The sequence below is a fragment of the Lupinus angustifolius genome, chromosome LG08, assembly GCF_001865875.1.
Source record: "Lupinus angustifolius cultivar Tanjil chromosome LG08, LupAngTanjil_v1.0, whole genome shotgun sequence".
Taxonomy (NCBI): Eukaryota; Viridiplantae; Streptophyta; class Magnoliopsida; order Fabales; family Fabaceae; genus Lupinus; species Lupinus angustifolius.
In genome coordinates, this window is record NC_032016.1 from 19,708,358 (window position 1) to 19,735,875 (window position 27,518).

Below are 27,518 nucleotides of genomic sequence, written 5' to 3' on the forward strand. Positions count from 1 at the left end.
CAAATTACTAACATATTACTTACAAAATTAATTACATATTATCCACTAACAAGTCCTCACGTTAACAAATTTGAATCCATAATCTTATGAACTAAGTCAATTCTTTACCAATTACGGTAATCTTCATTAGCTAAAATAAAGAAAAAAAAATCTTAGCATTGGCCTTTTTCAGTGTTTGAACAATGAGTATAGGCAATCCACACATGACCTTGTCCAACTACTATCTTTTAGGTTATGTTTGAGAGTTATGAGGGAAAAAAGAATGAGAAAGATCAAAGGACAATGATAGGGGAAGAAGGAAAAGAGAAAGGAAGACAAACTTCTCCCTTATATGAGAGTATCAAATTAGATAGGAGGAGGTTATAAAGTAATGATGATAGTGGAAAAATATTATTTTATTTTTCTTTAAAATTCTAATTAACAATAAAAAATATACAAAAATATAACTAAGATATTTTTACTAGAGGAATTTACATGTTTTGACATGTTTGCCTCCATAAAAACCCCAAATTGGGGAACCATGAAAATAGGCATGTGAAAGGTTTTAGAGGACTTCAGAAAACCTCACTTTTCCCTCTCTTTTCCCCAACTCCCAAACAAGAGAGACTCTTTCCAAAGTCATCATTTTGTTCCCCCCTTTAAAACAAGACTCTAGTAAAGACAAACTATGCACGTGGAAAGTTGTCAACGATTGGATTCAAGAATAAGCATCACCACTTTCATCACTTCCTTGTGCCCCAAGCCTCGCAAAACATTAAGAAAATAGACATAAACATAAGCAACAGATGCTTCAAAATTAGTAGCATATCCATATCTGATGTCAATACTGGTATGATATTCCTGCGTTCATTCCTGTTTTTAAGGGGTCAAAGTATCCTTTTTGCCTAGTTTGATTACGCGCACGAAGCGAAGGTATTAGAGTGAAACTGTGAGAGTGAGAACATAGCTATAAATTTAGTTTGAAAGGAGTTAGGATGAACCAAACATATATAACATAAAAGTCTTTCAAATGAGTACATGAAAACAATGGCAAAGTTTGAGAGGCCTGTGACATGAAAACGTTGTTGTTCCTTTGCTAAATGATGCAGAATGTGTTAACTTGCTCATTGTAAAGCCTTAACTGAATTCTGAAATTACTCACATCCAAAGGAGAAAGTTACAGATGATTAACATCAAAGAACTACATGAGACAAAATAACAAACAGCTATGAAGAAAGTAAGCAAATTCCTTTTCTATTGAGGCATTTGAGAGTGTGGTGCCCCTGGTTGTGCGTTTGGAGGCATCCCTGATTGATTTCCAGACTGCATTAAGTAAAAAAAAAATAAGAATTAGTAGTTAGTTTCCCTTCAAGGTTTTGACCTTACACTTCCACTAACAAATTAAGTGGGTGAGTTTAGCGCAACAATAAGGTTGCTGCATAGTGATCATGAGGTTAGTTTAGCGCAACAGTAAGGTTGTTGTATAGTGATCATGAGGTCACAAGTTCAAATCCTATAAACAACCTTTCCGTTCTGCGAGGATAAGACTACATACATCTACCTTCCCCATACCCCACTAAGTGGGAGTCTCGTGCTCCAGGCGACCCACTTCCACTAACAAATTAAGTAATCAAAATAGATGATACAAAGAGAATGTGAGAAATTGGAAGGGGATCAGCTGATCAGGGAGAAGGAAGAGGTTAATGTTGAGATGCAACATAGAAATAGCTTCTGCTTTTATGAGTGTGCTACTTAATAGACCAATTCCCAAACATAACCAGACGTTCTAAACCATGATATAAGTGAAGGAAGAGGACCAAAACCAAAAGAAGTTTCGATCAAAATTTCCAAACAAAAACAAGTTGTGGGTGACGTAGCAATTAGTTCAAGAAGCAACATAATATGTTTACCTGGTATGGATTATACCCTTGCATCAGAGGGATTTGTCCACCTTGAGGTCGGTTGAATGCTCCTTGAGGATAACCGGTATTTGGTGGCCCTTGCATATTAGGCAAGTTGCCTGGAAAAACTCCAACTGGCGGCCCTCCACTAGGAGGCAAGGATCCTGAATGCATTTGATTCATGCCCCCATAATGTCCTTGTGGCATTGGAGGACCCATCTGATTCATTCCACCTTGCATCCCCTGAAAGAAAAAATAGAAGTTGGTTCTGTTAAAATGAACATTTTGTTCTTAATTAGAGATACCTTATTAATACAACAACAACCAACAACCAAGTCTTTAGTCCACTAGTTAGGGTCGGGTATATGGACCGAGTGATGCCATAATGCTCTACAATAAATCATGCTCAGGTGCCTTCTTATTACTAATGCATAAAAAACAATTTTTTTGAAAAAATATAACATTTAACTAGATGTGCATGCTATCAGCTAGGAATTAAATTTCAGTGTCATGTCAAGAGCCTCAAATTGTTGATACTACATAGACGATTTAATTTGTTTAAAATATAATGTGAAGTACACACAAAAAAACACAATTACTAAAGAAAAAAACATTTTTACATAGCATGTGTGTACATCAAGTAGCAAACATCTCAATCATTGAGTATGCACTCATAATTAAAATTCTATTAACAAATTGACTGAACATATGTATACATCTGTGCTTGTGCTTGTTCTTGTGTGTCTTGGGATGGCATTTGGCATCCATAAATAAAATTCTCACTTGATTATATCATTTGATTATTTGAATATGTGATACATTACCCAAAGGTTCTCTTACAAAACTAAGACTGAATCCCTTGCAGAGTAGTGTGAATGGTAAAATATAATCAATTACTGCAGAGCAAAGGACAACAAGTACAGAAAGAACTAGTTGGTACTATTTCTCATTTCTGCAAAGAAGAGTATGCATCTCCTTAATTCAAGTAAAGATATATAATTCCCATTTATATTGTGATGAAAATTTTGGGGTAGTAGCTAAAACAAATGAGCCAAGGGTGGTGTGAAAACATAAGAATCGCCAAAACAAGGGGAAACTTGAGCTCCTTCAAGATGGGTCAGTAAGCAAATATTCTTCAACTCCCACCCACAAGATCTATAATTACAGAATATACATAGAAGATATATTTTAACATACTAATCATACATATATAGACCAATCAAACCATCCAACATCTAGCCCCCATCATGGAGTACATCTTCTGTCCCACAAACTGTGTCACTCCAGGTGCCATCAGTTGCGATCAATCAGAAAAATACTTAATAATTGAACTTTTAACTTCAATATTTTTTTCAACCAATCACAGCTGATGGCACACAGAGTGCAAAATTTGTGGGACAGAAGATGTGCTCCCTCAGCAGCCATCACCAATAAAATACCAAAACAATCTATCAATTAAGGTAAGAACACCACCCAGATAATAGCACAATATTAAACATGAATAACTACAAATCAGGAAAGAGAAACTACTCAGAATTCATACCATTGGACCTGGCATTGGCATCTGATGTGACGTAGGACCTGGCATTCCAAGTGGCATTTGGTGTGGAGGGCGAGGCAGATGTGGATGAGGGACCATGGATGACTGGGAAGGGTTTTGTAGCTGGGGCAGATTTAGGGGCAAAGGCAAAGGACCCATCTGTTGTGGTGGTCCCTGGTGTTGGTGTTGTGGGATCTGCTGAGGATTCTGCTGGTATGGTCTCTGTTGATTGGCAGTAAGAAGAGAGGGATGTGGACCTGGTGGAAGAGGAGGAGCACCCATTGAAGCAGGATGGGGCTGCATCTGCTCCCCCTGAGGCACATCAAGTAAGGGCATTGCAACTCCAACACCTGGAATGGTGCCTTCATTTCGAGTCAACCCAGGGGGAAATGGTCCGGGAGTTGTTGGGACTTCAGGCATTGCAAAGTTACCAGCCACACGGCCAGCAGCCAGATTTTGCTCACCATATCCTGACAGATGAACATAAAGTGTTTTCCTTAATTGTTTTCCACTATTTGCCGATGTATTTAACAAAAAGAATTACCAATTTACCATCAACAATTCATTTCAGCCAGCAACAAAGCGGCTTAAGCCTTTGAATTTTGCAAACTCTAACTCAAGTTTAAAGCAAATGCACTGAAAAAGTGCATTTATTAGGATTTGTTTTGACGAGAAATGCTGAATAAGGAAAGTAATTAGAACCCATCAAACATGGGTTCCAATAGTTAGATGACCATAAACAGAAGTTGAAAGATACGGTTCAATGCTGAAGGAGACAAGAGATAACATGCTGTTTCTTTTGCCATCAGGGAATTGAACAAACCTTGCATGCCATTGTTAAATCTATCACGAGCAGTGTCTCCTGGCCTATTTCTGCACCAAAACTTTGTTGTATGATCACTGCTACCACTGCATAAGAAAACATGAAAGTTAAGTAACTTAAAGATGGCAATCACTTTCTTTAGAATCAGATATCTAAACATCAATAAGGTGGGCTACAAGATGTCTACCAAAATAGAGTTCAAGACATTTTTTTTGAAGTCTAGAACTCAAGACATTTTTTTGAAGTGTAGAACTCAAGATATTATAAATATGTTATTGTAAGAACTAAGATGTCACAGTAGCAATGTCTAGTTCCCAAGTTCTTCTTATCGGGCTTTCTGTTAAGAAATTGTATTACATGGAAACTTAAAACTTAAGAGGAATTCTCAAACAACTTTTGAGTTCTAAGGTCTATCGAAGTTTTTCCATGTTTTTTCAGCTGATAGTGCTTTGAAATTTTAAAACAGAAAGCTAGACAATATACTATTAACACAAAAACAGATAATCAAACAATAACTTCAGAACATTAGGCAAGCAAAGATGCAAAGACAGAGAAAGAAGCCCATCAAGCATTATAAAAAGTCTTCGCAGAGAGTAAGGCCAAGTTCACCTGCAGAGAAGGTACCCAATAGGATGCCATGCAAGGTCGCACACATTATTATCATGAGCACCAGTAACTTCAATTTGCGGAGTTTCATGTCTGCAAAATAAGTTAAATGGAATAATTACACTAAGCAACTCCTACTTGATAAGATATCCAAATTTCAGGAAAAAATAATTTCAACCAGACAAAGTATTAAAAGCATAAAATTACAAGTCATTAATTTACAAAGAAAGGTTAAAACAAAAGATCCGATGAGATAACTAATAAGATCTGTTTTATCTATCTTTTATCATTGAACTGTTTTCCATACAGATAGACAAAAGTACACACAATAAGGGAGTAATTCTGGTAAGCATTAGCTCCAGTTCACCAGAGATTTTTAACGGAGCAAACAGCAACAATGCTCAATTCTTTGAAACAGACAGTTTGTCTTGAAATTTTGTATAAAAGTAGAAAAACAGGCATAATGAGAAAAGGAAAATTCCATAAAACAAGGAGAGGAGTAACGATAAAGAGAGAGGGACAAGTGCAAGAAAACAAATTTACCCCACGAGCCAATGGAAGATGGAACCATCATGACTCCCACTGACAAAGTACTCTTCATGAAATGGATGCCAAGCCAAAGCTAACAAAGTATAAAGTAAGTCATGAAACTCATTCCATTCTGACTGTTGCAGAAGCATTAGAGAATATGGTGATTTGCCCTACAGTCCTCACAATGTTACACAACCAAGTAGCCCAACAAAACATATTAACTAAACAAGCAACAATTTAGAGAACTTTATGCATGCATATGTCTTGACTGCTAGAAGAATTATAACAAGAAAATTCACCAGGTTGCTCTAAATAAAGTAAAATAAGAAACTGCAACCAAAGTGGTTCAGTGATGGACAACAATGTAATCAAGATTAAATTGCTACATCACCTGACCAATTGATAGCTCATGTTCTAATAAAGGTATTACATTGATAGCAATTTAACCATGAAAGTAATAGTTAACAAGAATAGGCATAGTGAAGGTGTAAGCAAAGGATGCTAGCCGGACAAACTACTATTGAGTCGAGAATGGTGCCAAAATCTGTGTCAAAAATAAATACACCACACATTACCTAAATAACTGAGCCATAACTTGTTAAGGATTAAGATGATTAACCAAACCAAAAAGTCACGCCATACAATAAAGATTTGCTACCCTTGAAAAAATACTTCCTGGTTACCACTGGATGAGTGGAAGGCATAGTCCAGCAATCAAAATCATTCTAATCAAATCAACTCCTTCAATCAAAACTTAAAGTAGCTTAAAATCTAATGTATGACTTACACATATTCCACCAGCATTTCGTTTCACTCAAACCTGCTCATAATACCATCAGTGGGTACCAAAGCAGAATTCTAGCTATGCTAATCTAGTCTCTGCTACAAAACATCTACACATATTTTTCAAGAATTTAGAAATCTGCATTCCTGTTACAATGATTTTTTCTCAAACGGAAGTGAAAATATGACATGAAAGCAAGTTTGGTAGTCAATGTCATGTTCTAGCTGAGAAGCTTACAGTGACACATCCTGTTTTCATCACAACATCTTCTGACCAGTCATTGTCAAATAATGATTGCAGGATATATTAAATTCAAGGAACTATCCTTTTAATCCTTCTCAAAGAAAAAATATGTCATTTACCAGTAACATCCTTGCGATGCCCGCGGAATGATTCAAGCTCCTTCATAGCCCTTATGTCATAAAGCTGCAAGTACAGGGTATATATGAATGATAGTACTCCGGGGGGAAGATATTCTAATAAGCAAAATAGAAAATGTAACAAAGCAGGACAAAGTCAAAGAACAAAGCAAGGGGGAAATGGCTGAAAAACAGAAGGTGACAAAGCAGGCATAACATAGCTTATAGGTATATAAAATCCAACTTGAACCCCAAAAATGGTTTGATGATTATCACAAATACACCAGACAGCAAATGCCTACTAAGGGTCCGTTAACTTGTACCATGAAGATAAAGTTACCAACCTTTACTATTTGATCCTTTGAAGCTGTTAACACCCAGTTGCCATTTTGATTCCACTTGACACATAGCACAGTATTTTTATGCCCATGACTGCATAAAATGAATATGAATCTATAAACATAAAGTGTCTTATGAAATGGTAGACATCAAAATTAATATTTAATTTTATACTCACAATGAGCAAAGTTCTTTGCCCGATTTAGCATCCCAAAGTTTCACAAGATTGTCCTTCCCACCTGTATTGTGATGACCAAATGGGATATGTATGACAGTATTGACTTTCATAGTACTCAAAAAAATTTCAAAATGAGATATTTAAAAAACCTGATACTAAAAGGGATTTTGTAGGATGCCAGTCAACACTCTTCACATCCCAACCATGGCCTGTCTGAGTTCAAATGCCACAATGAAAACACTTAGGTTCAATTCATAAAAAAGACAAGAATAATATACACAAGATATATTCTAAGCCTGACAATCTAAACCCAGGAACTGATTTTACAAGCAACTTTGAGTAACTGGCTTTAAATAAAAGTAAACATAAGTATAAAATTTAAGTGGAATGATTAAATTGTTGACCAATAGAAAGATGAGACATGTTGCACAACAAATAAAATATTTACCCAACAAAATTTTATGAGACTAGAATTAACAAGAATAATTTTGCAAACATCCAACACAAACAGATAAAAGCAACTAATGCTCTGAATAGTTTTAAAACTGCCATTCCATTATTATTTACACCCCAAGACCGCGGAAAACAAGATTATTTTTAACATAGAGAACCCAATTTCAAGTGCCTGAACAATGTAATTTGTAATTTAGAACAAGGATGTCAAATTGTGAATCGTCTAGCTATTTTTTAATATTGAATCGTCGAATCTTAAGATTCAGATACACAAGGAACAAGAGCTTAAAACATGTAATATAGATGATGTGTAATTCTCAATGAAATGATTCTATGTAGGATATGACAAAACAACTTAACAAGTCACACAAGGCAAGAAATCATAAATCAAATTATAACTTAGTCTAGCTATCAACACGAGTAGTCAAATAGGAGCATAGAGAGAGTGAGTAAATGTATGAAGACCCTGTTAGAAAAATAAAACATAGCAATGGAATAATCAAATAGTGTATATGTACTCCTTCGATTCCTTTTCATTTAGCATGTTAAGCTTATGTGGCTTTTTATTTTATTTGGTGAGAAATGATGAAAGAAAGTTAAAAAGGAAATATTAATGAATCGTTGAATCGTATGGGTGATACGGAATTGCACCACATATCACATGATTCATGGTCACTTGTGATTCATCACACGATATGAATTGTTGGCTTGTGGAGTCGCAGTGAATCGTGCGATTCGAATCGTGAACCATAAGATTCTAAAAACTATGATTGAGAAACCTCGAATAAAGCATACATTGATAACTAATGGGGGCACCACATATAGGAATTAAGAGAATGTTGTTGGTGTTGAAGCTCAGAAGAGTATACTAATAGAATATTATTAGTGATTCAGTTTCATTTCTCCGACCAGATAGGAGACAATAACTCATTCTCAAAGCACATTACCAGTTAATGAAGATTCTTCTTGACAGCGTGCAAAATCCCAAACTTTAACAGTGGTATCATCAGAGCATGAACAGAACTTCAAATCTGTCCTACAGAAACTGTTTATAAAGAGTTACAACAGCTTTCCTCATCAGCATGCTATAAGTTTCAAGGATAAATTTTTCAAATGAAATATCTACCTCAAGTCCCGGACTGATTCTTTATGAGCAGATTTGTTGGCTTTAACATTATTCATGTTGTTCTGCCAATACCTAGAAAAATGTCACGTGCAATTACATCAACTGACATATGTACTTCTAATCATCAAAATCTACTTAAATATATACAATATGACGCTTATCAAAACCAAACAAAATATTAAGGTATATCTCTACTTTATTGCGCCTCCGTCATCACCAGAGACCATCCAGTTGTCATTGTGACTCCAGACCATGGATCTAATTGCTTGGTCATGTGCCTGCAGAGGTTTCAAAATCCACCTTTGACTTCTTTCATTCTAAAACTAAAATAATACTTTCAGGACAATAGTTAAAGCTATGTACCTGAAGAATCATTTCGAAATTAAAAGATTGTCCATTCCAAAGAGTGAATTCCCCAGTCTGTGAGCCAGTAATTAGACGCCGTCCTGTTGGAGTCCACTTTTTAAAAAATTAATGAGTGGAGCAGCGTTAAAACAGTCAGTAAAATGCATTTTAGTTGCATAACCAAAAAAATGCATAACCATCATCTTGCTAAACTATTAGGAATACCCTAACTCAACTAAAACACTCAAAATGCATAGAAATCAACCTTGCATGACAAAGAAATACCAAACCAACGAAATTGTCATAACAATTGCACTAGAGGGGAACATATAGTTTCACACAAATTCAACATAGAAAACAAGTTAACTATGTACCTACTTTGTTTTAAATATGCTGAACAAAGTAAGCAGTGAAATTACCATTGGCATATTAGTCAAAAATACTGTAATTCATACTACTCTAGAAATTTACTTCCCTATATAGAAAAACCCAATCAAATGAGAAGCAGCATATGTTTAAGTTCAGAAATGTTTGAGCAAATTGAGAAGCAAAACAATCAGCATGTATATCATGAACTGATTATCAGAAGAACAAATCATGCCAATAACAACATTTCAGTGTAACTTACAAGAACACGATTAATAGGGCAGCGATTTTTATTTACAGATGTATGAACAAATTTAGCAGCAAAGCTTGTAGATGGATTGTCTGAATAGCCAACTGCTGGCAACATCTGCATGAAAAATAGCATGAGGTTAAAATTTAAGAAAACAGGTTGATCATTAAAATAAAAAATTTCTGAACCTCCACCATGTTGTGTTATTAGAATAAAGGGGAGGTTGGAGTAGGTTAAAAACAAATATAAAAGTAAGAAGTTAACAAGTAGCTCACTGACATCAATTGCTGCTCCTGGGGTTGGTTGGAGTACTGTCCTATCCCTTGAATCACGCTGGCACATACGAATCTGAAGGCAGATTTACATTACCAATGAATTTCAAAGAGAGATGCACACAGTAAGGAGAAAAACAAGTAAAAAGCCTTTAGGAATATAACAATAAGCCTATGACTGAGATATATATGTATTTAGATGATTCCCTCAATAAACAGTAATCATTACCTGCATATAACGCACAACTGTGCTCGTATAATCAACCGCCCTTCTTTGAGCAAGCTTTCTTATTCTTTTTGCACCATGGCTATCACCGTGAGCTGCTAAAATCGGTCATCGTTAAATTATAATAGTCACCAAAAATCCAAACCCAAGATTTTCAAAAAAATTGGCCAAGCTTATAGACAATGATATAAATTAATTGCCTGTATCTAAAGTGGACATTTTCCCCACACCTCAAGAACCATCCACAGTTTCATTAGAAAGGAAAAAACAGAAGAAAAAATATTAATAAAATCCACTGTGGAATAACCGAAAGTGAGGAATTAAATATACAAGTCAAAAAAAGACTCAACAAATTAGCTTGCCATGCCCATCGTATGCTTGTGTGTGTGTGGGGGGATTCTCACAAGAATATGTGTAGCAGATAATCACAAAACAAATATTTAATTTATTAATTCTATCCAAATAAATTAAATAAGGTTGCAAAGCATGATCCACGTTATCCTGTATAACCATGTAGACTAAACTATGATGAAATTCCACAATCCCCATATTCAGATAAGCTTTTAAGCCTCGACCTAGTGGGATTAAGGCTTGGTTGTTGTTGATGATGATGAGCCTTTAAGCTGAGTTGCTCGTCTCCTCACATTACCAAATCACCTTAGGTGAGTTTCTATCACCCCTTACCAGGTGCTACTCTAAGTTTCATCCAAACCCCATCCATTCCTAATATCATCTTACCTTCTCTTGTATGTCACTCATGCACCTAAACATTCTCATATCCAAGACACTTCGGTTTAACTCCCAGTGGTACTTTACTACCTAGCAGTCACTGCCACCACAAAGCATCACCGTTCTTATAGTTGTCCAGTGGAATTTTCCACTGTGTTTGATATACACTTTTCTCTCACAAATTACACCTGGCACATTTGTCCATTCATTGACCTCCTCGCAATCTCCCCGCCACTTTGTAAAACATATTCATTATGCCTAAACATCCAACTCATGGCACAATATGATACCCAAATTTCACATCTACGTTACAGTCAACCCTTTGGTCTGAAACCTTCTGTGTTCATCCAACAACTCAACTTTGCCAATTACTCCTTTGATCCCCTCCACAATAGATACTCTCAAATGTTCTCCTTGTCAAGTGGTTAACTAGATGAGAGAGTTAAACTTCTTTTATAATTAAGAAAGATTTAGATATCAACAAACATTAACTAATCGGTTTTTCTTTGTCAATGAACATGATTTATGGTCAAACACTACAACATGGTTTAATCCATGTAGCCGACCTCACCTAGTGAGATTAAAGCTTGGTTGTCGGTTGTTAAACTTTCTGCCTATGACTCCTCCACCTGACAAGAAAATATTGAGAAGATTCACCCACCCACCCATCAACTATAACTATATCATCCAGATGTTAATAAGGGTCATAGACACTATCTCCTGAATCTATCCAGTGTGAGCACGCGTTATTTTACTTTAAGAATGTGAGAACAATGAATATTGAAGTGTTTTCAAATGCAAAGTGTACTCACTGTATGTATATATATATATAATCTTTGAGATGATCCTATAATACAAGAAATCATAACAACAGAATATACCCACTAAAATCAAAAGCAAAAAAGTATTTCCATTCCATTACATTCCCTTCTTTCCTTAATAAATATTTATTTCTTATTCAAAAAATAGACGCAAAGGAAGAAGGGGAAAAAGTGAACCATCGTAATGAGGAGGAGGGTGGCCACCGGGAGCGGGGTGGTGAAACTCTGGAGCTATGTTAATGGACGAAGCAGACGGTTGGCGCATCATCTGCGGCGGCGGCGGCGGCGGTCCACGGTGAAATTCTGGACCTGGCTGCTGGTGGTGCTGAAAATGCTGTGGCGGCTGCTGCTGCTGTTGCGGATGGTGCTGGTGGTTATGAGGATCACCGTACATCATTGTGGAAGTGAATGCAGAAGAATAAGATTAAGGTGTTTGATTGAATGGAGAATTGAAATTGCAGTTGCAGGTGAATAGAGAGAGCGAAAACCCTAAGCCCGTTCAAATTTGTCTTGTGGGAATTGGGGAAGAAATCTGAGTGAAGCGCGGGCAGAGAAAAAATATACCATTTTATTAGTAGTTAGTAGTTAAATCTATGATCCCTTAGTGATCATTAGTCATACAAATGTACAGGTTGTATCTTTATTCACCATTCATATTTAATTCATTATTATAAATCTTTAAATAAATTAATTTAAATGAATAATAGATAATATTGTAAGAATTATGTATAAACTTTTACATTATCATATAAATACATTTTATAAACTCATCTTTATCCACTAACATATAATTATGTCGTTGTACTTTTCAAGGGTAGTACCTCAATTAGATTCATCTCAAAATTGGATCATGTCAATTTAGTGGCTATAATATTCCCTACCACCCAAAAAGAAGACAAAAAAGTTTATGGACAATTTGTGCATTGTTATCTTGCCACTATATTTCTTTATAAAAACAAATAGCTTTTTTATTTTTTTGACAACTTTTAAAATTTATACAGTTACACAAGTGAAAGATGTGGAAATAAATCAGAAAAGTTTAAGTATAGCCGGATCTAAATGTTTGCTAGATAAGTATAAGAGGAGTAGTTATGAACCCCTAGACCATCTCCATGCGGGTGGTGAAGAGAGGACTCCGATTGATAGAAAAAGTTATAAGATTACTAGAATTGTCATCAAAGAAATTAAGGTCAAGTATCCTTAAAAAATTAATGTTTGCTAAAGAATTAAAAATTTGATATTTATATATTGTTGTAAGCATGTCATTTACAAATCATTTATATCATGTTTGTATAGTATTTAGAAGTCAATAGTAATTAACATCAGTGTTGTTAGAACCGAACTGGACGGATGGTCCGACCGGTCTGACCGCTGACCGGACTTGAAAACGACTCTGGTTTGTCATTTTAACCAAATGAGAGTTGAACCGCTTTGAACCGGAGAAAATCTGGTCCAACCATGTTAAACCCGGTTAAACCGGATTAACCCGGGAAGTAAACCGGACGACTCACTTAAAAATAAAAAAAATGGGACAATGTTCTAATATTTTGTTTTACTAGGGTCCAAAAAGATAAAGAGGTATTGTTTCAATATAATTACACATAATTATTAATTATATAAAGTTTTACATTTATATATAACTATATATTTATAAATAAAAATTATTAATTATATACAAAATCATTCAGTCAGACTGGATGGTTTAACCGTTTAAACCGGTTAAACCTAATACGTGACCTCTGCCGGTTTGACATCCGGCTCGGGTTTCGTAACATTGATTAACATATAATGAATGATTTAATAAAAATGTAAAAAACTCTTATATTATTAGTAATAAATATTAAACCAAAAATTAATAAGTACTTAATAACTATTCAAAGTATCAATACAAATAACAAGTATTTCATTAAAAATATTTAATGTTTTTTTTATAAAAACTAATATATTACAAACTAAAAAAGTATCTCACCCAAAATTAATAGTGTCTTGCCTTTTTTCTTTTTAAAACACACATTCTACATTGAAATTAATATTTAAGATTGTATTAAGTCAATTATGAGGTTTGAATCCTATTAAGTAGAAGGGGAGAAAAAACTATGTACTATCTCAAATTTGAACTAAAATGCTTACGCCATATCTCAGAGCTCTACTATTTGTGGTGCTATCCAAAAGACACTCTTAAGTTGAGCTCACCTTAAATAACCTATAAATTTGTGGTGCTATCCAAATGTATTCCTTCATATTATATCAAATGAATTAAAAAAATTGATTGTTTGATTATACCCTACTCATACATGTAATATTTGCATTTGGCAATGTAATAATCTACCAAATTTACTTATAAAACATGATTATAGAATTTGAGATTTTAAAAGACGGCTAAATATACAAGATTTTAATTCAGTGGAATGTGAGAAGAGTAGATATATACAATCTTATCATACAAATACAAAAATTGTTTTGAGATTTGTACCCGACTCAATAAATATCGATCTTATCGTTGTTCAAATCCAAAAATAGCAACCCAAATGGCTATGTAAAAAATAAGATGGAACTTGTATCCTAGGTCGTACAATGAGATAATAACTTGTGTCTCAATATATTATCATTTCATTCTCATGATTAAAACATATAAATTTGACATATTTAATTCATGTTTTATTATTTTAATCAATATGATATAATGAGTATATAAAATGATGCAGACTTTGAGACAGAAGATATGACTCAAGTGCATCAAATGTTGGTGTTGTCTTCTGTGTAAAATAGAAAAAGAAAATCCATAAACACACTGTTTTTATCTGTATAAAAAAAGAAAGAAAAGTAAAAGATCTAGGTAATTATCTCTCTCTATATGTAAAAAATGCAAACAAAATAAAAGTAACCAAACTCCTATCTCTTATATCTTTTCCCAAACTCAAAAAACATTTTATTCTGTTCAACAAACCTCCACAAATATTTATTCTTATCTGCAAACGCATAAAACAAAGAGAAAAATATATATAATTAATAGTGTAAGAGATTTTTATTCGTTTATCATTCATTTATAATTATTATTAACTTAAAAAAATAATAAAAAGTAATACAAATAAATAATAGATGATACACTATGTATAAATATTTGTAGTAAATTCCAACCACACACAACAACAAAACCAAGTATAACATAGTACACTCAAAACGACAATATCATACGTATTAAAAAGGGGAAGACTTTATACATAGAAAGTTTCTGATGAATTTGTGGTTGTAATTATTTATCATGTGAAATTCTGATAATACCTACAAATATTGAAACTTTTGTGTTAATTGTGAACAGGGTCAATGGCGTCATTCGGAAACAATACTAACAACATAAAAAATTCAGTGTCTTCCTCTTCGCCAACGACGTCGTATATTTTTCCGTTTCTTAATAGGTCATTAACCACGGTTTACAAGAACATCGAAAAACCGTCGCAAAAACCGAGCCTCCATCGCGTGGGTTCCATGACCAAATTCTCCATCGATTCGGTGAATTCCATTCGTGGCCAGGCCGTGAAGAAGCTCTGCAATATATTCAAAACCAAACAGCTGAAACCCTCAAAATAAATGAATAATTCAGATGAAGAATCACCTTCGAATAAGCTAAAATCGAAAAATTTACAAACAGTTTAGATTCTTCTGATCAAATCAGATTACCATACACTGAGGATCGGATCGTGTTGTATTTCACGAGTTTGCGACGAATTCAAAGAACTTATGAGGATTGTTATGCTGTTAGGATGATATTTAGGGTTTGGGTTGATGAGAGAGATATTTCAATGGATGCTGCATATTATCGGAAAGAATTGATGACTGTATTGGGTGAGAAGAATAAAAAAATTGTAACTTTGCCTCAGAATTTTATAAGGGGCAAATATTTTGGAAGTGCTGAAAAAAGCATCTATGTGAGGTTGGCAAATTGGGAAATCCTTGAGTCGAGTTTCAAGTTGAACAAACCCTTATCGAGTTGAGTTCTGGTTCGATTTGGTTCCCGCCCTAGTTGTGGGGATGTGAGGGTTGTGCCTTGTGGGAATTGTAATGGGAGTAAGAAGTTGTTTGATGAGGATGAAGGGTTGATGAAGAAATGCTTGCAGTGTAATGAAAATGGCTTGATTCGATGTCTAAATTGCTGTTCTTGAGAAAATTTGAAATCCTTACACAAATCTCATGTGCAGCTGTTTTTTATTGCACATTAAATCATTTGATATAGATGGATAAGCTTTCATTGTTGGTGATGTGGGTTTGGTTAAGGTCTCGGTTTCTTGGATAACATCACTTCCATGTCAAATATATGACTCATACCTTAGTTAGAAAGAACACATTCATTTGTTGCTCCTTGGTCTTTTCAATCCTAACCATTTGAGCTGAAAACTTAGTTACAATTGATACATGTGGTGTTTTCTTATTTATTTTCTCAACATAAAAGATTTGGATCATTACAACATTCTCTCAAAATCTCTTGTAGATAGTCCATAATTCTTCGTAAGATGTTAATACAGAACATGTTTTTATATAAACTAGTATCTTGATGAGTTATCAATATTCTCAAAAATAATTATTTGGTCTATTGAGTAAAACCACCAACCACTTACAATTCAGTAAGGTATCAATACCTAGGTGGAAAACAAAACTTAGGTAAAAAATAATCTTTTTTTGTCACATAGTAACATGAAAGAGAAGAGGTATGACTTAGGAAGCACTGAGAAATCTCATATTCGTGTTGGACAAGTATATGTATTAGACATTTTTGAACACTCCTAACCATATTCTATAACATTTTATGTTTCTTTTTCATATTCATATATCCGTATCGTGCCATATACTTGTCGCGTGTCGTATCCATGCTTCCTTAGACATGACAATCTACAATGTTGAGCAAAGTCTACTGAGTAAGAGGAACACACTCCAGCTCAACCTCAAGAACACCTCTCTCAACATGCTGTAGTTTCACTGAGATTTCCTGTTTGATCTTCCCTTCATCAAGGGAAATTACACCATCTCTAACAAGAGTATTGTCTTTGCTTGCTACACATTTCCCTAGCTGCATGGATTCATTGATTGTAGATTTCTCATAGGCTTTTGCAGCTAAAACCAGAGGTTGAATATCTATTTCAGCTTCACCCATGTAATCATCAGTTGAAAATGTATCCTTATCATACACAAGCTGCATATAACAATGCCATCAAATCTGATCAAGCATGAGTGGCAGAGAATGATGTGCAACCAATATTGTAACAAATATAATGAAAAAAATGATAACTTTTCTACCAATATTGAAAATAATGACATTGAATGGTAGTTGAGTATTGCAGCAATTGAAATGACAATTACAAGAATATCTGTACTCAAAATTCATGAGGTTGGCACTAATAAAAAATTTGAACTCATTATAACTATGGTAACAGAGAACTAGTATCATCCCTTTTATGATTAACAGAAATTGTAAACTATTGAACTTACCACTTTAAGAGGAGGAATGTTCTCTGGAATAGACAGCATTAGACTCTCATTCCAAACTGGATTCAAATTGTTCTTTATGACGCGCGTTTTTACTGACTGTGAAAACAGATTTTAAAAGTGTTACCTTGGAAACATTTCATTTTCTCTGTTACATCTATATTTTGAAGCAGTTCAGAGATGAAAATGCTCACTTGGTGTCCCAAAGAAAGGATGACATAAGGGTCACTAGTCATTACGTCCCGGACCGCAAGGTTAGTGCCTTTAACAACATTAACCTTTATCAACCCAACAAACTCAACCATACCTGCCTATAACAGTAAATGAGGTAAGCAAGATTAAGTATTCAGAATGAAAAATGTCAACATTTCAATAACTTAATCATTTCCCCTTTTCTATTTACAATAAGGCATAGAGTAACATGATTCACATATTTGTTAATTTACGAAATCGCAGAAGGGAAAATAGGTTATACTGTTATTGAAAACAAATACAACAAATCCTTGAGACTTAATCATGGCAAGGTGATTTTATATTTGTTATGACATTCTCACATTCTATGTAAATAAAGGTAATGTGTTTTTAATATCACATCATGCATACAGTTATTGTCTATTCTTTGAAACAATAATCATATCTAACACATTAAGATTCTTCTTTTCAGTAAAACATGTCACTCTTTATTTTATTCCCTTTATTTTTAATGCATGCACATTCTACTGAGTATGACAGGTGTGAATTATCGTCGTCCCTAACGATCGATGTTGCCCCCTAAACAGCCAACAAATAATCATCTTAGAAACCTACATTATGAATCATGAAAAGGTACAAAATTAGCCTAAACCAGGTATGAATTGTCTACTTTGCTCATTTCTACACATCTTATCAAATCATGTTACAGAAATATAATATACAAGGAGCCTTACTTGATTAATAAATATTGTCCAGATTATGGAGCATGAAACTTGTTAAAGATCGGTTCATTATTCGACTCCAAAAGGATTGGTTAAGTTCATATGATAGATGGCTGAAATATCTGGCATTAATCGAATGAAACATTACCAATGAGGTGCTCTTCTTTGAAGAAGACTTGTGCTCAGAATCTTTTCTTCCCCAGCTATTTCGAAATGCATGCCCGATACGATTTTTGTTTGGTTGTTTGTCATACGGTTTCTTATCAGCAAGATAATTGTTGCATGAAGTACTGCTCTGAGCGAATGATGAACTTCTTCCTTGATATGGTACAATAGGGCATAGCGAACGTTCATCACTCTCCTGAAATTGTAGCAGCTCGTATTTTCTCCTGAAAAATCAAATAGTACATTTCTGAATCAGAATGGTATAGTTCTTCCAAAATAAATATGAATTGCGTTTCTTTTCAGTTACCTAATAAAATCCGACCGTTCCTCGATGGAGGAATATGGTTTTGGTTTATTTATGTAACTTGGGAGGCAAGCTTCGTACTTCTTATTTAGTATTCTATTTCCTCCCAACTTTGCCAATGCATCAACTTGTTCATCTGTCCATTCATCTAGCTTCAGTGATAGAACCTATAATAGTTTCACACTATGTAAGGTTTTCTGTTTTCGAAAAAAAGTAAAACTTCTATGGAGTGCTTATATTGCAGTGATTAAGTACTGATTTTGATTAAAACATTGTTAAGAATATGCAGTATTGACATTTACTCTCTACTAAATTTTACCATCCACATGAAAAAATTTCATTACTTAGATGGAATTCACTTTAGTACTAGATATCTTAATTTATGACCTTTATTCCATCTATCAAGCTAATAAGAATGAAATCACTGAGATAAGTGTTTTAAAGAGAGGTGGAAGTTGTGAAGAAACACTTTAACATTATTCTTTTGATGCTAACATAAATATACTTTCTGCAAAACATTTATAGATATGGCTTATTGTGAGTCCCAACCTTATCCTTATTTGTCCAATAAGCAATGTTGTCTCAGAAAGATGTTATTGAAACAAAGACAACAAAGCTGTCACTACAAGTTCCTTTATAAGCTATGTTAGAAACATACCTTTGATATGTGAGCTCCTAAGCTTCTATGTATACCAGAACACTTGATGCATATAAATACTCCAAAACTTGAAGATCTGATGTTAAAAAAATGTAATGAATAAAAACAAATATGAAAAATGAGCTAGTGATTTTATCATAAGACTAATTTCTCAATGAGCTATTAGTATAATATTCCATATCTTCAAATTTTCTTGAGCAATTATTGTACAAATTGATACTCCAACAAGTAAAATATATAGCGAAAAATCAAAATCGGATATTCTAGTGATCTAGAAATGCTTAATCAACAACAACAATGAAGGCTTATCTTCATGATATTGGTAAAAACAAAGGACTATCAACATAACACATCTAGCCAAAGAACTACTAGTCAAAATAGTGAAATGAGAAGAAGTAAACACCTATTTTATAAGCTCTTGAGGGTTCAGTGTTAATTCATGGTTCCAACTTTTATTCATATCTCCATAATATAACTTTTAAACAAAATGTTTTGAATTAACAAATTTTTAAGGTTAACTTGATGCTTCTCACCATTAGTGATTTGAATGAAAAATATGGTTGCAGACTTGATTAGCTCTTATCTAGTTATCTATATGAGTCATCTTGTAAAAACAACAATCCACAATCATAGAAAACATTATAGAATGAAAAACCCAGCTCTTAATTTTTAAATATTAAAAATCTAGCTCTTACTTTTTATAGAATGAAAAATTTAGAAATAAAATTTTCAGTATTATCAAACACACTCAGTATTCTTTAGTACATCCTACCATCTTGTTTTGTCTATTTCCCTATGTACATCTACATATTAGCCCCACAAAATAAAATTATCACATGAAATAAGAAAAACTTAAAAGGTGAAATAAGAAAATTTACTGGTTCATCAAATGCATACTTACAGAACAAGTTCAAATCATTTTTACCATTAGAGTCAAGTGTAATTAACAACCATGTTTATCTTTTGTTGAAATGATCCCCTTAGTGTAGTTTAAACAAAATGAGCAATGAATAAACCAAACAGGCCAAATTCTTATGAAAATCAGCCTAATACTTACACCCATCTTGGCTCTGGAGTTCCACAATCAGCACAAAAGTTGTTCCCATCTTGATGCATCAGAATTGTTAGCCTTTTTTGTGGATCTAGTCATTGGTAATGTGAGGAAATGTAATAAGATATCAACTGAAATTAACCAAGTAAGGAAGCCTATGACATTAAGTTTCCTTTCAAGGGAAGAATAAGTGAGGTTGAGGAATCAATAATGTACCTACACATAATCTTCTTTCAGTATAATGTTGTCTTAAGTTTTCTGAACATATCATGTAATTCATGGTAGTTCATTCTTTCTTGATGTTGTCTTAAACTATATTAACCATTAAGGTATAGATATTTATACAATCCATAGTGTTAAATTTGTAAGTTAAAACTACAACATTTAGCTGGAGTATGTCTTATCATCACATTCTGTTGACATGACTTAATCCAAATTGCATGTCTATGTGTGCTTAATGCTACATATAGCTGGTCCTAAGTCCAGATAAAATATGAATATCGTATTAGCCAGTCGAAAGTTAACGAAAAACTTTGTCGATTTTTGCCATAAAAAGGATGGAAAAGGTAAATTTAAGATTATTTCATATAGTTAAATGAATTTATTTTTTCTGAGCAAAATCAATAATTGGGGGAGATAGAAAGAGAAGGGAAAAGGATAAAATGCTCGAACCTGACCCACCCTTAATATCAGAGTTTTCATATTGTATAGACATCTCCAGCATCTAATATTTGAAACCAAAATGATAAAATGGTGCTACACTTTGTGAAAAGCCATAACTCAGCTGCATCTCTGCATGTATATAAACACATATTAAATTGGATCATATTGCACATGCATTCACAAATCAAAATGAAATAACATAAAAAATGCTCCAAGATATTGCAATAAGGAAGCTATATAAGGTAAGAAAATGAATAATTTTTCAACCAAAATTCTTACAGATCAAAATATATCTATCTCCTTTCAATTTTAGGCATGTAAGGGGTAAATGGTACCTTCTTCTCTGTAACAAACAAAAAGGGTATTAAAAAAAGGACAAACCACAGAAAAAACATATAATGAGGTTGTGAATGATTCAAATAACATACCAAATCAAAAATGTCTTTGAGAAAATTGGAGTAGGATAATCATTGAAGATGAAAGGATGAAACCATAAAGGGTCTAAGGCCAGATCAAAGAAACTATATCAAATTAATGAGATTGTTGTCAATGATTGAAATAACATACCAAATCAAAAGGGTCTTTCAGAGAATTGGAGATTGACAAACATTGATGGTGGAAATTTGAGACTTTGAAAAGAATGAAACTTGGAAATTCAATTGACAAGCAAAATGAGGTGTGATCTTAGGAGAGACACTAACCTATGGTTGAGGAAAATGAGACACAGGTCACACTAGATTTTCTAACAAATTTCATAATTCTATGTTTCAATTCTTTTATTAAAAAAAATATAGAAACCATTAGACGTCAAAAGTTAAATGCATGGATTTGTTTTGTGATAAATAAATGTTTACCTAACTTACCAACCAACCAACATTTATATTAAGGTTCAGGAGAACCATGCAATGAGTGTCTAGTTACACGATACTTGTGACAAGGGATAGAAATCACATGTCTTGAATAGTGTCTCATTCATTAACATTGATATTTCAACTATGTACAAGTCTAGCATGCAGATACTCTATTAATAGTAATTTCCAGCTTCTTCTTTTCTAGTCAATATTAAAAAAATGATTTTTCTTTCAATTGAAAGACAATTTTGGTCCTTAATTTTAGCCCTTCTACCATTTTTGACTATTAAAGACAAATTTGATCACATCTTTTAATTTTAAATTTTTAACTAATTTGTCTAGTCTGTGGAGTATAAATGTTTTTTTCTTAGCAATATGTTTCTAATTGACATTTTTGTGATAAAACATTGTATTGTGTAAATGATCATAAACCTTAACATAGAGTGCTTAGCTCAATTGATATTAGAATATTCTAAATAAATTAAATATTTCGAGTTCGATCCAATTGATATTAGATCTCTATAACTCTTGTGAAATCATTTAATGAAATATTAGGATAAGGGGACCGTTGTGATATATTCTAACTAAAGTAAACATTAGATTTTTTAGGTAACAAAAATCACATTCATCAAAATCATTGAAATATTAGGAATTAATCATAAGTTATTCATGCTGCTAATTACCTGTTTATTAATATGATAAGCTGAAGCTTGCCATACATTAAAATCATACATGTAAGTAGAAGAAGAAACTTTATTAAATTTAACACAGAGTTTGAACATTCCATAGTAGCATAACCATTCCCCACAAAGATATTTGTTAGAGAATAAATGTATGCAATGACTATATATATATATATATATATATGAGTTTTTTACACTGTTACTACATCATCCATATTCATGTTTCATTATCATTCACTCTTTATAAAAAGTACTAAATATATATAAATTTTTACACTAACAGAATATACACATATTCACTTTTTACTCTTTTCTATCACAAGACAGAACTGATGTATTGCATTCTTTGTAATCTAATGGGCTTATTTGACCCACGTGAGATCAATTACCAAATACTTTACTGGTTTCGTTTATATTTGTTTAGCAATGAGGCTTTTTCTGATGATAGCATTTCATTGCAGCAAGTGGACTACAAAATAATAATCTCAACATCACATTCTTGTAATTATATATGCCAAATCACAAGTATATTTATTGAACACATTCATTTTAAGATTATTTTCTTTGTTGGATAAGATAGATCTTATTAAAAAGCAAAAGGGGTGCTTCAACCTATAAACAATCACAACCAAACACAAACTTTCCCAACCCAAGATACATCAACATAAAGACTCTAAATATAAAATTCACCATCCCTGTACATTCAACCAGTTCCATAACATATGTATGTATCGACATTATAAGAGTTTTTTACACTGTCATTGTATCATTCACAATTCATATTTACTCATCACTGACTCTCAACTAAAAGTAATACAAATGAAGTATGAATGATACACTGACTATGTATAAATCTTTCCACGACAAAGATATTACACTCTTGATCTAACACAGTTGGATATTAGTATAGAAACCAAACAATCAAGCCAAATATCATTTTCCTAGTATAAAAACTTGAAGTTCACTTGAGAGAATATACCATATCACCTGTTACTGTGCAATGCAGCAAAACAAAGGGTCTTAATTGTGGCTTGTGGTGTGAATGCAAAATTTGTTTAATAGCTATCAATTATATAAGTTTAGAGAAGAAAAAGAATAATAGATGGAGTACACTAAGGTTCTACATCACTACTTGTAATTATCATAATGATAAGTGGTACAACTTCCAATTCATGTATTTGATGAAAGGATAAGCAAAGAGAATTTGCCTCCAAAACTACAAAATACAATCACATGACCAGAAGATACATTTCACTACAAGAAATACATTGCACTAAAACTACTCAGTCTAATATAACAGCTAATAAAAGAAAGCACATCATCTCCCTCCAGTCACTGTTCTTTCCAAATCCTACCGGTAACTCTTAATTTTAACTCCTTCCGGTCACCACCCGAAAAGAAGAGAGCCATATTCCTCTGAATGATGAGACCGTCAAAACTGTCGCGAACCTTGCGGTGAGTGTCCCTAATGCTTCTTGGCACTCCCTGCCAAACCATTTTCCTCCCATGTCCACCCACCTCTAGACTGTAGCTATAATTCTTTGCATCGTTGTCATCGCCCATAAACCGCAAAAAGGCTATGTATACAGGAGCTGTTCCTAACTGAAAAGCTTCGAAATGTAGACAAAAATACTGACCAAAGCAGCTGAAAACCTAGAAACCAATGTGAAATCCAGATATAAGCTAAAACCTAAAATTTGCATAGGATCAAAATCATGTGCATAGGGCCCGTGTATAGACAGACAGCTAGTGAAACAAAGATAAGGCTGTAAACAAATAGTTCCTTCATAATACAACTTTTGGGATGTTCCAGTGTTGGCCAAAAAGAATTTTCATAAGTGAAGAAAGTTAAAAAGCTAATTACTGTGTGCCTAAATCGTATATTCTTATCAACTGATGAAGACAGAAACATGCCAAGTAGCATTTTCAACTACACAAATTGCCAACATGCCCCAAAGTTACACAACCTACCAACATTGAACAGTCTAGCGAATTTACCAAGTCAATTGAAAGCAAATAGGACGAAAATCAACAAAACAATACCGTCAGCATCCATGTGGCATTTTCAACTTCTTGTGGATTTGATTTGACATAGCGATGGTTAAAAGTGCTGCCATTGTGCATGTCCACTTTGTGGTCATCTTTTAGATGGGCCACCAGGTAGGGTATATCACCCATAACAGAGCATTCTGAGCCAGCATATGGGCAGTTATAAGGTCTATGTGCACATTGCGATTCATGCTTTAGCTTGCTGTAATATGGATATATACCAATGCACCCAAAACCTTGATATTTACACGGAAGTTCCAAAGATGCAGCCACTTTCTCCAGTGCCAGACATCTGATATTGCCAAGCTCGTGTCTACAAGTTGGGCACCGGTTGTGGACCCTGGGTTTGCAACCAGAGCATATAGTGTGACCATTTGAACACTGTAATAAGAATGGAAGAAAAGAAGTTAACTAAACTTCCATTTAAAAACTCTTCTTGCCTACTAATGAATATTCAATTTAGATCAAAAGGCAAACCACCAATAATTATGTAAATGCAAAAAAGGTTACATCTAGGAAATGTAATTCACTTTTCACTAGAAAAAAACATTTAGTATTCTCAGAATAAATCATCTAGGTGAGACGTGGGAGAATTTATTTTGAACAAGGAAAGTAACACACTCGTACTCAGCTAATGAGTTATGACATGCATCAACTGATGTTTTAGTTTTACTTACTATGAGAATTCTCTTTTTACTATTCACCAATCTTATTGATAAGCAGCTACACCATTGTATTAAAACCAGCATCTTAGGTCAATTGAACTTTGTCACTTTAATTAGTTAATCAGATTGCACTCTGTTACTTTAATTAGTTAATCAAATCGCACTTTGACTGCAATATTTGTACATTACTATCACACGCTTTCACATGAACTCATCAAATCAACAATAGGCCGTAATCAAACATAAGCAACCTGGTGGATTGGAGGGTACATGGCATTCAAGCATACAGGGCACTCTAAGAGCTCACGAACACTGCTTGAAACAGTCCCATTAGGTTTAAGAGCAGTTTGCGTAGGATCATTCACTAATTCACTAACATCTGTCAACTCTTCAATTTGAGGGGGATCGACATCAGAATGGCTTTGTATATCGTCAAAGAATGGACTACTTGATGCCATGCTAATAGAAGCAGTCACCTACAGCCCTGTGACCTGTGAGTGGGGAAAAAATATTTCATTAGAATAACCAGGAAAGCCTGGAACTATACTCAAGACACGGTAATTTATTACTCATACACTTCACATAGCATAATTGATAAGGAATAACATGACAATCAAAATATGAATTCTGTCTATCTATGGCAAATCTATCACCTCCCCTATATATTTTCATATCAAAGAATCAAAGACACATCATGGTGGTCACTATATTTGGTTTTGAAAAAAAAAAAAGACACTCTTACTAATTATAGAATTTGATTGATTAAATTTATGAAAGCATGTCATAGAGATCGATATAGTTTTACTTTGGCTGTTTAACACAACCTTCACCTTCTATCCGGACTTAGGACGAGCTATGTATAGCATCAAGTACACATAGGCGATGTGAGAATGTTGCATTGGATGAATGAACACACTAGACAAGATATGATTCAAAATGAATGCATTACAATGAAAGTTGGAGCAACTCCTGTTATAGAAAAGATTGTAGATCAAATGGAGGCAAGTCCAATTCCTAGAGGAAGAAGGTGGCTAAGAAAAATCATAGGCAAACGACTAAGAAAGACTTAGATATTAACGTTTTGTCAATGAATATGATGAAACATTATGGCGTTGTTCAATCCATGTAGCTGACCCCACCTAAGGATATTAGTGCTTGGTTGTTGTTGGATTTATGAAAGCAAGCAAAAGACATCATTCAAGAATCCAAAATCTGGCAACACACTACATGCTACAGATTAAAGGAGGAACAGGAAGGCTGCCAATACACTAAGACAATTTTAATACTTACACCTCCGAAAGATCCTTCTTGTCTAGCATCAAAGTGTAGTCTAAACAAGCCTTAGACTTAGAATCATAACTAGAAAGTCGAATTAATCCGACAAAGGAGCAAATAGCAATGCACCTAGCAATCATCAAAATGAATACAACTACAAACCAAACTAAAATAAGAAACAAGTTACAACAACACAATCAACTAGACCCAGGTTTTTCAACAGAGACAAGTGTGTGCTCATGAAAATATGGCAACACGAAAACCTTAGTAGTAAAGCCAACACCAGCAAAAACATGCATTAACATAATAATCTGAGACTTATTTTGAAGAGTGACAGTTTTGCATGCCATTTTTAGTTATTACAACCACCCCTTAATCCAAGACATCAAATTGTTCAAGCAAAACAACCTCGTTGATCAAAGACAGATCAAACAAACAAACCTTAAACAGAATAAACTGCTACATCCCTTGACATATGCCAGATTATTAAAACCATAACCTTAAACAATAAGACACATCATATTACAAACCAAACCCACCACAGATCTACAACAAACACAAATAAAATCTCAAGAACACGGTGGATGATGCCCAAAATGTAATAATTAAAATTTAAATAAAAAACGAAACTTTCAACATACCCATTAGTTTTTTATGAAGAAAAAGAAACCCAGATAGATAAAGTTAAAAATAAAATTAAAGAGAGGAGTACCAGAAATAAAGGATTGGATAGATGAAAAGGGTATTAGAGAAAAATGAATGAAAATGAAAAAAGTGGTGGGTGGGGTTTTAAGAAGAAACTGTAATAAATGGGCACGAGTGCGGGTCTGCCGAGTGGTACAAAAAATTCAAATTAAAGAGGTTTTAGAGAGATAGGAGGAGCGTATATGCAAGGAAGATCAGGAAGGATGAGATAAAATTTGAACTTTATTGGAAAAATAAAAAAATGTACTTAATATTATAGATAATTACCATATCATTTAATATTTATTTATATTATTTTTTCAATAATTAATAATAATTAAATTTGAATGATTAATGAAATAATAATAATAATGTATAAAACATATGCATTTTCCTATTTTTTTCTCAAATAAAATAGGCTACCAATTTTTTTTGGACCTACACTCCTTT

General features: G+C 33.6%; 3 protein-coding genes and 1 pseudogene across 5 annotated transcripts; 1 reads left to right on the forward strand and 3 right to left on the reverse strand.

The window, feature by feature from the left end:
• Positions 978-12,177, reverse strand: LOC109355041 (flowering time control protein FY-like). Its single transcript, XM_019597946.1, has 18 exons — positions 11,806-12,177; positions 10,082-10,173; positions 9,860-9,928; positions 9,593-9,697; positions 8,983-9,078; positions 8,815-8,897; positions 8,620-8,691; positions 8,441-8,538; positions 7,190-7,249; positions 7,041-7,101; positions 6,868-6,955; positions 6,527-6,590; positions 5,393-5,471; positions 4,853-4,942; positions 4,244-4,329; positions 3,424-3,890; positions 1,890-2,123; positions 978-1,302 (listed from the first exon to the last, which is right to left on the reverse strand). The coding sequence occupies exons 1-18, from the start codon at positions 12,023-12,025 to the stop codon at positions 1,234-1,236; spliced, it is 2,133 nt and encodes a 710-aa protein (XP_019453491.1). The 5' UTR covers positions 12,026-12,177; the 3' UTR covers positions 978-1,233.
• Positions 14,876-15,846, forward strand: LOC109354165 (annotated as a pseudogene).
• On the reverse strand, positions 16,283-21,611 carry LOC109353526 (probable ADP-ribosylation factor GTPase-activating protein AGD11). 2 transcript variants are annotated; one of them, XM_019595841.1, is made up of 10 exons: positions 21,429-21,611; positions 21,141-21,204; positions 20,871-20,990; positions 20,205-20,289; positions 19,148-19,223; positions 18,493-18,656; positions 18,169-18,409; positions 17,301-17,417; positions 17,110-17,205; positions 16,283-16,813 (listed from the first exon to the last, which is right to left on the reverse strand). In XM_019595841.1, the coding sequence occupies exons 3-10, from the start codon at positions 20,920-20,922 to the stop codon at positions 16,532-16,534; spliced, it is 1,113 nt and encodes a 370-aa protein (XP_019451386.1). In that variant the 5' UTR covers positions 20,923-20,990; positions 21,141-21,204; positions 21,429-21,611; the 3' UTR covers positions 16,283-16,531. The 2 variants fall into 2 exon arrangements, with proteins under 2 accessions (XP_019451386.1, XP_019451385.1); XM_019595840.1 differs by having other exon boundaries at positions 21,290-21,611.
• On the reverse strand, positions 23,465-27,291 carry LOC109353284 (E3 ubiquitin-protein ligase SINAT5-like). 2 transcript variants are annotated; one of them, XM_019595492.1, is made up of 4 exons: positions 27,026-27,291; positions 25,361-25,600; positions 24,439-24,825; positions 23,465-24,048 (listed from the first exon to the last, which is right to left on the reverse strand). In XM_019595492.1, the coding sequence occupies exons 2-4, from the start codon at positions 25,565-25,567 to the stop codon at positions 23,728-23,730; spliced, it is 915 nt and encodes a 304-aa protein (XP_019451037.1). In that variant the 5' UTR covers positions 25,568-25,600; positions 27,026-27,291; the 3' UTR covers positions 23,465-23,727. The 2 variants fall into 2 exon arrangements, with proteins under 2 accessions (XP_019451037.1, XP_019451036.1); XM_019595491.1 differs by having other exon boundaries at positions 27,097-27,290.

Coding starts and splice junctions, on each gene's coding strand:
- LOC109353526 (XM_019595841.1), bottom strand. CDS start 20,922: ATGCTGGAGATGTCTATACAATATGAAAACTCTGATATTAAGGGTGGG. Junction 19,224..20,204: donor ACTCCAGAGCCAAGATGGGT/GTAAGTATTAGG, acceptor TTTTAACATCAG/ATCTTCAAGTTTTGGAGTAT. Junction 18,410..18,492: donor GAACGGTCGGATTTTATTAG/GTAACTGAAAAG, acceptor TTGATTTTTCAG/GAGAAAATACGAGCTGCTAC.
- LOC109353284 (XM_019595492.1), bottom strand. CDS start 25,567: ATGGCATCAAGTAGTCCATTCTTTGACGATATACAAAGCCATTCTGAT. Junction 24,826..25,360: donor TGTACCCTCCAATCCACCAG/GTTGCTTATGTT, acceptor TTCTTATTACAG/TGTTCAAATGGTCACACTAT. Junction 24,049..24,438: donor ATGCCACATGGATGCTGACG/GTATTGTTTTGT, acceptor ATTGGTTTCTAG/GTTTTCAGCTGCTTTGGTCA.
- LOC109355041 (XM_019597946.1), bottom strand. CDS start 12,025: ATGATGTACGGTGATCCTCATAACCACCAGCACCATCCGCAACAGCAG. Junction 9,079..9,592: donor GCCCTATTAATCGTGTTCTT/GTAAGTTACACT, acceptor TTTTTTAAAAAG/TGGACTCCAACAGGACGGCG. Junction 8,539..8,619: donor GAATCAGTCCGGGACTTGAG/GTAGATATTTCA, acceptor CTTTATAAACAG/TTTCTGTAGGACAGATTTGA.